This window comes from Alternaria hordeiaustralica (assembly GCF_023758085.1).
Source record: "Alternaria hordeiaustralica strain BMP 2776 chromosome Unknown scaffold_1, whole genome shotgun sequence".
In the NCBI taxonomy this organism is placed as follows: Eukaryota; Fungi; Ascomycota; class Dothideomycetes; order Pleosporales; family Pleosporaceae; genus Alternaria; species Alternaria hordeiaustralica.
Genome location: NW_026056773.1, coordinates 3,177,311 through 3,188,892, shown reverse-complemented (window position 1 = coordinate 3,188,892; position 11,582 = coordinate 3,177,311). Strand labels below are relative to the sequence as shown.

At 52.3% G+C, this 11,582-nt stretch overlaps 3 protein-coding genes across 3 annotated transcripts; 1 reads left to right on the top strand and 2 right to left on the bottom strand.

Annotated features, from left to right (window-relative positions):
* Positions 1 to 2,461: 2,461 nt before the first annotated feature.
* On the top strand, positions 2,462 to 6,265 carry J4E84_001015 (uncharacterized protein; the record flags this gene model as incomplete). The annotated part of the gene is made up of 4 exons (XM_049383649.1): positions 2,462 to 2,566; positions 2,630 to 4,710; positions 4,763 to 5,472; positions 5,526 to 6,265. The coding sequence occupies 4 exons, from the start codon at positions 2,462 to 2,464 to the stop codon at positions 6,263 to 6,265; spliced, it is 3,636 nt and encodes a 1,211-aa protein (XP_049249167.1).
* A 1,353-nt stretch (positions 6,266 to 7,618) lies between these two features.
* Positions 7,619 to 8,753, bottom strand: J4E84_001014 (uncharacterized protein; the record flags this gene model as incomplete). Its single annotated transcript, XM_049383648.1, has 2 exons — positions 7,619 to 8,682; positions 8,735 to 8,753. 2 exons carry the CDS (start codon positions 8,751 to 8,753, stop codon positions 7,619 to 7,621), a joined length of 1,083 nt encoding a protein of 360 aa, XP_049249166.1.
* Positions 8,754 to 9,589: 836 nt separating this feature from the next.
* Positions 9,590 to 11,178, bottom strand: J4E84_001013 (uncharacterized protein; the record flags this gene model as incomplete). The annotated part of the gene is made up of 5 exons (XM_049383647.1): positions 9,590 to 9,675; positions 9,731 to 10,078; positions 10,133 to 10,252; positions 10,302 to 10,880; positions 10,932 to 11,178. The coding sequence occupies 5 exons, from the start codon at positions 11,176 to 11,178 to the stop codon at positions 9,590 to 9,592; spliced, it is 1,380 nt and encodes a 459-aa protein (XP_049249165.1).
* Positions 11,179 to 11,582: the final 404 nt, after the last annotated feature.

Genomic DNA, 11,582 nt, shown 5'->3' with positions numbered 1-11,582 from the left:
AAATCCCCATGCTTTTTCCTGAACGTGATTTGGAAATCCCATGCATGGGAAACCAGTTCCATGCGCGTCACAGCCTCGTAGATCTCCAATAGCATATACGTCGTGGCTGCCGAATCGCTCGATTCCTGAGCTGATCATCGGAGAATGACGAGCCACATTCGCGGGCGCTTGCTTTTTAGAGGCGATCGCGGTGAAGCTTGTTTCTGTGGCTTCAAGCTATAGGCAAGCTAAGGTTCCGTTAACCGATTATCTCACGAAAACCAGATTGCGAGAGCATAGGGTGAACAGAATACGCTCCTTGATCCATACGCAATGCGTCCAGAAGCGGTTGTGCGACGAACTGCTGCATGCTCGCCCTGCCAAACTTGTTGAGCGCTACTCGCATTCGGATCCAAATGCCAGCACTGCACTATTTGGTGCTGTCCCGATGGCGAGTGAAGCCTTGCGCCTGATAACGTCCAACATTTGGTATGCATCCTAGTTCCATCGTCTTGTCATGTTCGTCGTTGGTGACTTCAGATCCAACTCTTCCCAAGACCTCTACGATCCCCTCCTCAATTTCTCTGGCTCTGAATTGACGTTCGAATGGATGCAGTGAAGGCAGTCTCCACGTCATATGAGGAATAAACTGAACAGGTACGGTAAAGTCTACAATGCTTCAGAAACACGATTTTGTGAAACGTCGAGGTAATGTAGCCTTATTAGCTTGTTCGAATATACTCCGTGGAGGTAGATGCCCAGCTCTTGCCTTGGATCGAGTGTTCTATACGCAATCTGCGCCGCCTCAACGCGGCTTTGTATGCCGAGTCATAGTTATGTGTCGGGTGAAGAGGCCGTAACCACGATGTCGAAGATAAGCTAGTTGGGTTGATCTGATAGGCTGGGCATTGCTGGTGTTTGCGTTCAGGAGGGGTTGTGAGTTCCACATAGCGTCGCCTTGCGGTACAGCTTGGCCGTTGTGTCATACCACTGTATTCAATTCTCTTGACAACTTTCCATCAAGGTAAAATTGTATCTTTCCGATCTTTTTCGCTACTTTCCCCGTACCATACAGTCGCTCATCGATGTATTTGATCAATTCGAGAAGGTAGGTTTCTGACTTTGCGAAGTCCACTGGGTACAGCTCCTTAAAGTCCAGATGTGCCAGACCTTTAATCTTACGGAAAGGTATTTCTGCAAGACTGATCTCTTTGTTGCCGTTTCCATACCTCCACGTAACAATATTGATAGTCACAGTATCAATCCGAGTAACAGGTATGTTCCGGCCATCGTCTAAGTGCTCGTCCAACAATGGGTCGACCCATGTTTCCAAACCCCGGAAAACTTGTGATCGATGTCTTTTCGAACTATCATCGAGTAAGAAGCGAGCCAACGGGAACGACAGTCCTCCGGCAAGAAGCAGCCAATAGGTGGACAAGTCAGCTGGATGCCGGCCTTCGTGATCCCAGTCCGTCTGCAGATGCCGTCTATCCGTGGTACAGCACGGGATTATGTTGATGTCTAATCTCTCAATGGTTCCTTCAAGCTCGCGCGCGGGAACAACGCGCCGTGTCGGCCACAACCAGTGGTCGTCAATAACTGCGATATCGACCTCGAAGTTCCGCGGCGCTTTTGAAAGATATTCTTTGGTCTCGCGATACATTCGTTGACTAGTTAGTAGAAGGCTTGAAACCCCTGAATCCTTCAAATAACCCAGGCTCGGTACACAGTAAAGACTGCGTACGTCGGTTGGATAGCTGGGCCGATGACGCGTGCCATTCTTCGGTAAGACAGTAGGTGAAGAGAGCACAAGGTCGATGATGTTGAAGACCAGTTCGCTCGGTAGATCTAAAAAGCCGACCATAGCTGCTTGCTGGTAGAGGCCGCGACAAGGTTGTGTGGAGGAAGGTTGCATGGGTTGTTCGCGATGCCTGCGCAGGTACCGCAGCCCTGAGGCGCAGGCGCGGTTCACCCCACTTGAGCCTCGGGCCGATGGGAGCTCTCCCACACAGCCATCAACTCGCCATTGCATGAGAACAGGCCCGACTTTGTTTGAGTCACATTGCGGTGCGCTCAATGCTGTTACACATACCATCGCATTACAGGTTCGACTGCACGCGTTCTCGCAGCATCGCACCCAGCCCTGAAGCCAGAGACCGCTTCGTTTTGGTTAGCGCGAATGACTCACTTTTGCTCACTCTGCCTGCGCCTCCTGCATGAGGCTCAACAGCCCCCGGAGTCATATGTATCGCCTCATTGGGAAGCATGCTGATTCACGGAGTGAGTAACGGAGTGGAGTAAAGTGTTTGAGCGTGTCTCTTGTACAAGACATAAAGATCGCTGCACACTTACAAGAGATCAGAATCATTAGACGCCAGAGTCCTTTCTGACGCACTCGACATACCCCTTTCAATCGTCTTCTCTGCATCTCGTTCTGCTTTTAGACATGGCGGCTACCGACCATACTTCTCCTCCAGCGCGGATGTCAACGACTTCTTACGATACAGCGTTGTGCATCATCCCACCCGCTTCTCAATGCGGTCACGTAGATCAGCTGCGGGAACTTTACGACAAGGCTTATGGGAAGGTGAGCGAGACCCGCTCTGGATTCAAAGAAAGCACACATTGACTAGGGGTCTAATCTTTTTAGTGGCCACCTCACATCAACCTCGTATACCCTTTCGTTGCACCAGAGCAGCTTCCCAAAGCACAGGAGCAGATTCAAGGGTACCTGGCACAGCATTCCACCCAAGCGACACCCATCGATGTAGAACTGGTTCAAGCCGGTGGTTTCGTGCAAAAGAACAACTTCACCGTATTTCTTGGTACCGATGACCGTGGTGAGGAAGACTCGCCTCTCGTTTCGCTGCGTACGACTGTACTGCAAGCACTAGGCCAAGGTCCTTCTCGATTTACTCCCCACCTCACTATCGGTCAGACACAGGGTAATCCTCTGCTCTCACAGTCATACCTCCTACGCAAGGCTCAAAGATTACCAAACATACACTTCCGCGTCGGCACGCTTGCTATCCTTATTCGTGAAAAAACGACTGGCGCGCTGTCAACTGATTACATGCGGTTGTATGGAACTATCGATATTGGCGGTCCAGGCGATGTTTGGAGACCTCACATTCCAGACTACTGGGTAAAGATGCCCAAATCGAATCCGGCTGCACCCCGACCGGATGTCGATGAAACTCAGCATGATTCCTTACTTGAGGATTTCGAGGTGCGCGACGTGCCAGCCCTCTGCTTCGATCCCAACGAATCCAGATGGTCACCGCACACATGCGAGAATAGGATCGAGGTTGAATCAGAAGAAATCACTGTTGCGAGTTACAATGTCCTGGTAGACACCGAGTATCCGCCGGACCATGACCGTGACCCGTTGATTGTGGACACCATCCTATCAGGACAAGCGACGGCCGACATATTAGTACTGCAAGAGGTCTCCGACGACTTTCTTGACTATCTACTTTTCACTCGTCAGGACATTGCACACATATACCCATTTGTTTCGCATGGTCCGCCATGCCAAAACGATCTAGGTCCTCTCCCCAGTCTACGGAACGTCGTCATTCTGAGCCGCTATCCTTTTAGCTGGCATTCAGTACCCTTCCATCGCAAGCACAAGAGCGCTCTCGTTGCGCGATTGAGTGGCGTCACGGCACCTGGCACTAGGGGCTTGGGGAGCTTAGTTGTCGCTGGAGTTCATTTGACTGCCGGTCTTACTGATGGCTCAGTCGCTACTAAGAAAGCTCAGATGGCGACTTTGATACGCCATCTAGAACAGCACTATGGAAGCGAGCCATGGGTCATCGCAGGGGATTTCAACCTGGTCACGTCGACTTACACCATTGAGACCTCCGTCAAAGACCAGTCCATATCCAGCGAGACTGTATCCCTGTTAGCAACAGTTGAGGCCGAGATTCGGGAAGCGGGGTTATCTGATGCTTGGTCTGTTGCCCGTGTTGAAGGAGTGGACGAAGCGAGTACAACTGCATCTGGAGATTTGTTCGAGGGCGAAGAGGGCGCGACATTCGATCCCCAGAACAACCGACTGGCCGCAGGAACGACTACGACTTCTCACGATCGGCCACAGCGTTACGATAGGATACTATTTCGGTCGCAGGATTCACTTCGCATAGACCGCTTCAACCATTTCGGCGTTCCGGAGATGATCGACGGTGCACAGGTCGCAGCCAGTGACCATTATGGAGTGAGAGCGAAGATTAAAGTGAACGAAGCGGTAGCGAGCACCGGAAATGAAGCAGCCGTCTCAAATCGGCCTGCCGTGGAACACAAGCGAGTGGATGGAACTTTGGCAGAGACCACGAGCCTCGTTTCAGTGCTCGAGACCCACGGCATGTTCCCGAACGAAGATCAAGCGAGCAATCGGCGCGACGCACTTGCAAGCCTCCAGCACATACTACTGGGTACATCAGACGATGGAGATCCAGCGCAACCTGATATACCATTGGTTATAGTGCCAGTTGGCTCGTACGCCTTGGGTGTATGGACTGCAGACTCGGACGTCGACTGCCTTTGTATCGGCACCATTAGCTCTAAGACCTTCTTCCGGCTCGCTCGGCAACGACTTGCCAAAGCAGAAGCTCAAGGTGTCAGGATCTTGCGGAAAGTTGAAGCCAGCACCGGCACCATGCTCGAACTGTCCGTCAACGGCACATTAATGGATCTGCAATATTGTCCTGCGCCCCAGGTCGTCGAGAGGTGAGTCTCATGGAGAGATTGCGATGTAGCAGCGCTAACATTCAGCAACTAGATGGCATGGATTCCGGAACATCCCAGCATCCGACCCCATCTTCAACCTTTCTATTCTCTCGCTCCGCAAGCTCAAGCCTTATCGCGATTTGCTATACATTCAACGTACACTACCTTCGCTATCTGCATTCCGCCTAGCTTATCGTTCCATCAAGCTATGGGCTGTTCAGCGCGGCATGTATAGTGCGAAGTTCGGGTTCCTTGGAGGCGTACACATCACGCTCATGCTCTCTTGGGTCTGCAAGAGTCTTGGACATGATGCCGGCCCAGTCACGGCTGCAGAGATCATTGCGAGTTTCTTCCATCACTACGCTCAATTCGATTGGACGAACGACATGGTCTACGATGCTATCTTCCACAAGAAGAGGCCACGTTATTATCGCAGCGCAAGAGAGCCGATGGTGGTGTTGGGTTACCACGCACCTAACTCGAATATCGCTCATACGGCTACGGTTCCCGGTCTGCAACTGCTCGTTAAGGCATTCAAGACCGCCGAAAAGCAGCTTTGCGAGCCGGGAATGACATGGGAAGCGTTCTTCGGCGCACCGTCTGCTCCAGAACCAGAGTCGCAACTTCCTCATGGGGCTGCAGAGTTCATCCGCAACTACAACAACTTCGTCAAGGTCGACATCCAGTTTTGGGGTCGTACATTGGCGAAGGGCAAGAGCCTAGTCGGTTGGGTTGAGTCTCGGTGCATCTCGCTCGTCATAGGTAGGCCGCTTCTTCCAGAGATCTATCGCGCAATCATTTACTAATCCTGATAGACATCCACAAAGCCATACCCAAGTCGGAAGTACAAATCTGGCCAGCTCGCTTCGTCGACAGCATTTCCTTCGACGTGGGCGAAGGCAAAGAGTACCAAGGCTGTTACCTGATCGGCCTCTCGAAATCCGAGAAAGCCGTCTCAACACATAGCGCGGACGACAAGCAAGTTGCCAAACAAGCTCTGGAAAAGGTACTGGATCGTTTCTTGACGCAGCTGCGAACCGACGAGAAGAACTTCGACGCAAGCACTTCATGGATCGATGCTTCGCTAGTAAGATCTAGCGATGTCAAAGGCTTGCGACTGGACGATCGAGAATGGGGTGTCTACGCGATGGATATAGATTCCGACTCGGACGACGAAGAAGATGTCGACGAAGACCTTGAAGACGCCGATGAGACCAAGCCTCAGCGTACCATACCACAGCGCCCCAAGCCCACCTCAGCACCTTTGTCGAGAACAAAACTACGTCCTGCTTCCGATGTGCTCAACCGTCTACGCTGGGACGCAAGTCTTGATCCGAGCGATTACATCATCGGATATGAAGACCGCTTTTTGGGCGCGAAAGAAACAGGTCTCGAGAAATGGAAGACGGAGCAGACAGATGAGGAGTTCATTCCCCAGCATCGCATACTGTATTTCAAGAAGAAGGGCGGAGAAGATGGAAAGGGAGAGGTGGTATGGGAGAGAGCGACGAGGATAGACAAGATCTTCGGGAGTGGACTGGGTAGTGGTGAGTAGGTACGGGTTATGATCCCGAGAATGAGATTAGGTCTCCATATACCTATACACACAAAATGTGCTTGCACTTCCTCTTGCGCTTCATGGGGATGCGGTGTACTTGTGGGCGACCTTGCATTCGTGACTTAAACATGAGGGAGATGACACATCTGGTTCACCTCAGGTCATAGGCATCTTTGTGCCCTGTCTCCGTAGCACGCATGTTCCCTTCCCAACGGCGTTCGGCCCGGCCCGCTTCGACAAAAGCGGTGTACTCTGGTGTTGCCTTCGGGAAAGCCTCGATAGCTATCTCTTCGAACTGAAGTCTATCCTGATGTTGAAGATCGTTTGGAACGCCGTCTTAGCACAATCTTTGCACATCAGCGATGCGAACCTCCTTCTTCTCCCCGGGCAGTCAGACTTCTAGAAGCGGTAGGTTGTCAATGTCTCGGCGCTTGGCGCCGCTTCAGACACACGAAGCGCGGATAGGCGTGGTTTCAGAAGAGTCGTGCGAGCCCAGATCGCACAGTTAGCACTATGTGATTAATGAACCCTCAACTCAGCGGAGCTTATGTGGTGAAATGCGCAGGGAAGTCTACACCTCCAAACCTCCATGTCTAGGGCTTACCGCCGGTCTCTCCTCGGATATTAGATCTTGATCTCGACAAGGCGGCGACGGCTCAAGATGCGGCCCCATGGGGAAGTCTAATCGCGGCTTAGTTCCGACCACTCTATCAACACCCCTTTCTGATTGCGATCTTCCAATCTCCCAAAGGTAGCCTTAGGTCAACCATAAGCCAGCGGATCCGCAGAGCCACAATATTAACAACACCGGTTGCATAGCATTACTCGGGTCAAATGCTTAGAATCTCGGGTTGATTGCGAGGCTGGATCTTGTAACGCGCACGGCGTTCGGCGCCGAAACGTTAGCTGCCCGGGCATGGTGGGCGCAGGAGGTGAGGCGCTGGTGGGAGGCTTGCGACAAGGCTTGCTAGGACTTGGAAGTCTTGCATGGGGCGGAGCGGACTCGTGTTTGCATAATGACATGTGTCTTTGTTTGTCTTGGGGGTTATTCGCGATGGAAAGATGTTGGTTACGCGAAGTCGCGCTGTGAGAGCGGCGCGGCTGGGAGAGCCAAACGCTAGATCGCATTCAGACAAGTCTCCATCTGACATCAGCATCGCCCGCGTGCACGGCAGTTCGCCAGCTCAGCGTTTCTAAGGAAAGTACAACCACATCACAAGCAACCTACGCCGCAATTAAGAACACGTGTCGTCAAAGAGAAAGATGAGGATGAATTGGCTGAACGTGATATCTATAATGTCGGAGTCAAGCTCCAAACGCCGCTCACCCTGCTGCCGAAGCAGATGCTATTTATACATTCCAAAGAACACTTCGCTGATCTTTGGCATTGACCCAGACGTACTCCGTACATCTTGGGTTGGCCTTGCTCTTACCGAGAGTAACAGCAAAGAGGTTAATCTCCATCCACACGGGTCGCATACCCATACGTTCGAGCCTCTCCCACCATGACCTGAAGCGGCCAAAGTCTATGCTGCCACCACCGCCCGCGTTATCGAGGTTGATGCCGTCGCCGAGATGCAGTTCGATCATGACCTGACCGATGGGCAGGACAGACTTGCCAGATGCGGTCTTCATGTTGTCGAAGGCGTTCATCATCGTGTCGAGAGCGTCGTATTCGCTGCCTTCGATATCAATTTTCAGAATATCGATGTAGGTGTGGTTGTTTTGCTTCATCAAGGCGGGCAGGGTCCAGAATGGTGGGTCGGACTCATGCTTGTCCTCCTTGCCTAGGCCGACCTTCTTGAAGAAGGTGCGGTGGCGATGCTTCTCGGCGATTTGGGGACCCCAGGAGTCGACGGAGAAGTCGTAGCCCCAGATGCGGGCGCTGGGGACGCGTTCGAGCATCTCAGCTTCGAAGGAGGACTCGCCGTTGATACCGAAACTGTACATGACCAGGCCATCTTGCGCGTCCACGAGGGGTTCTTGCGATCCGATGGTAGCGGAAGCGGACTTGGGTGCGGGGAGACTCTCGTAGATGTTCATTCCGCATACCCATTTCCCTCCGTCGCCGAGCCTACCGACGCGTTGGATGTCGTGGGGGCATGTCCAGGTTGGTGGGAAGAAATCCCAAATTGTGAAGGGGTATTTGAGGAAGTCCATTGGGAAGAATGGGATCTTCGGGTTGTCCGGATGCGACTTGGCCATCTGGTCTCGGAGCTCAACGCTCTTCTTCCACGACTTTTCCGAAAGCGCAGATCGGTCTTTTATCCATGCTTGTAGGATGGAGGAGGGTTGAGAAGACCCTGTCGATGGGAGGACGGGGAGGTAAGGAAGAAGTGCCGTGCCAGCGGATTCTTCATTATGGAAAATGACGATTAGGAAAACGACGACGAATATTCCGGCGAATATGCGGGCTACGCATTTTATTAGTAGGCGATCACAGAAGAACAAAGGAGTTGGACCTACCACCGAAAGACCTGAACATCTTTGCAGGTGGAAAAGAGTGACGTGGGATTGGTGGGGAGAGTTGAGTCGAAGGAACGACCGTGATGTATGACCTCCGAGTTGAATCGGTGGAGGTAACAATCGCGTCAAGCGTACACAAAGAGAGAAAGAAGAGAGAAAGAAGGAGGAGAGAACAGTGAAGCCAAGGGTTTGAAGATACACGACAAGTAGGCCCCAGACAACTTGACTCCTAGTTGGCGGCATGGTGGACATCGGCCCTTTAGATATGCCAAGGATACGCGAAACAAGAACAGCGGAAAGGCCAACAGTGTTACGTGTACATCTGCCGAGCGCTTATCACAACCAAACATCAGGTAGACCCCCGTTACAGATTTAGCATTGATCGAACAAGAACATCCAAGACCCGTACGGGCTAGATGTTACGAAACCCCGCTCAAGCCGCACGCCGCTATCTTCGCACCAGTCAGGATGCCACTGCGACTAGTGGACGACGGGGACGATGACTAGCCGCACGGCGGACGATGAGGCGGCGGGGCAGATGTGGGTCGGTTGATCGTCATGAGCGGTTGTTTCGTCCGTATCTTTGTCTTGCTGCTCCTGCAGCTGAGGCACGGCGCACGCGTTTCAAGACGCACACTCCAGACGCGTCGCAAGCATGATGTCATAGGATCGATTGTATCTATCAATGGAATTGTGGGTATAATACATGTAAATCGCTATTTCGCGATGCGACTATCTTGGATGTTGCTCCGCTTCGCGCGAGGCTTTCTGATGATGGGTGCGTACTCCCGAGGTTATGTTTAGTTTTAGTGCCATGCAGGGGGACGGAAAAGGAAAGTGGAAACTGTAATGAGATCATGTGAGGGTCTTGTGAACGACAATGGCAGCCGCCACCAAGAGCACGCTGCACGTGGTGAATACGGTGTCGCGATGCGCTTCGCCTGGACTCATTGTTAGTTTTAGACCTTTCATCCCGAACAAAGCGGCGATGCTTACCTTCTTTCGTAGTGCTCAAAGCAAGCACCACGAAAACGTTCAACGGGATGCGAAGAATGCCGTAGATGCTGGCTCTTGAGCCGTCGTCGACAAGTTTGCTCTTCAAAGAGCCCATTGCGGGGTAGTAAACTCCGCAGCACAGCTCAAATATGCAGAAGCACCATAGCGTGACGCGCTCGTCCCGGAAATGCCCAGGAACAAAGAAGCAGGCGGATGAGAGTGCGAGAATGCCTGTGAGCATCTTTTGTGCTGGCACAGGCGAGGCAGAAGTAGAGAGATGTTTGTAAAGGAGTGAACCAAACATCATGGAACACATCAAGATGGCGAAGATGAGACCAAATGGTAGTTCTGGTTGGTGTTAGCCTGGTTGTGCTTGCATAGGCTGGATAGAAGCCTGCTCACCATCTGTTGAACCCGCCAACTTGTGACTGAGCTTCAGTGCCGGGAACTTGAAGAAGATGAAGAGGAAAAGAGATCCTTCGAAGAATCCTGAGACCAACGCAAGCATCATGATGTTGCGATCTAAACGTCAATTAGTAAAGCAATCTGAGGTAACGAGGCTTTAACGTACCACGTAGAATAGTCCGGAGAGCAGAAGTAGCTGGAGGAGCCGGGGTGGCCTCTTCCTGCTGGAGCAGCCCCTCAGTCTCTGATGCTCTCCGACTGCTTGAACCGTAGTTCTCTCCCCAGAAGTTCGAGATGGCAAGGAAGGACAGGCTCAAGCACGCAATGGAGGCCATGAACGGCGCCTTTGCGGTGCCTGCCATCCTGACTGCCCACTCAGCGAAGATACCCGCACCAATGGCTACACATGTGTTGGACGTGGTCATCGTGCTGAATATCGCGCTGAGGTGCGGTTCACCATCGGGCAGCATGAGATGGTTGAACTCAGCAACTAGCCAGCTTTCGAAGACGCTCCAAAGGACGGTACCGCAAACACCGCCGAGGATGCGACCGAAGAAGAGAACGTAGATGTTGTTGGTAAGGAGAGTGGCGCAGGACAGAGAGTAAAGGGCGCAGTAACCCAAGCATGCTGTCTTGCGCCCATATCGGTCTGCGAGTGCGCCTACGAAAGATGCGGAGATGCCGGCGGCGATGAACCCAGTAAGGAATAGGAATGCGACTGTTTCTTCTGAGAGTCCTTTCTCGTCTACATATCCGTTAGCGGTCAGTCTGTAGAACAGTAGTTCGTCCAACATACCCTTGTAAATAGGATATATGTACGGCCCTTGGAGCCAGTCCGCGGCATTGACGAGCAAATAAATAGGGAAGAAGCGCTTCTTCAGCTTGCTCAAGCCCTCTAGATCAGGCTCTACATGTTGATGCTCGTCTTTCTTTTCCGTAGTCGCAGTCTCTACGACGGCCGCCTTGCGTGAGCGGTGCGACTGGTAGAAAGCAAGTGCATTGAGCACTAGCGATCCAGCGAATGTAGCTCGATAAAGGTCCATGTTGAATGTGGACTTGTATTGTTGAAATGAGCGAAGGGCGACGGTCGGTTGTGGATGAGTGTATGTCCAGCAAAACACAAAGGAATGTAGAAGGTCGAGGTCTCGATTCGTCAAGATGTTGTAAACAGCACTAGCTCTGAAATGGCCCAGTGAATCGAAGGGATTAGTATAGAATGAATTAGTGTCCTTGTCCCGTGCCACTGCTCACGTTCTTAGGACAAGGAGATACGAACACGGTATGCTAACTTGATGGTGTCCCGAATAGAATAGCCGCTTTGTGCACTCGGCCAAGCTGATCCCAATCATGGACCGCGGAGCAGCACAGCGCCGGGCGTCATACATGGAGGTCCCCTCCCGGTACGGGCTGACGATAGGCTTGGGGGGCTTGCGCGTCAATAAGTGGA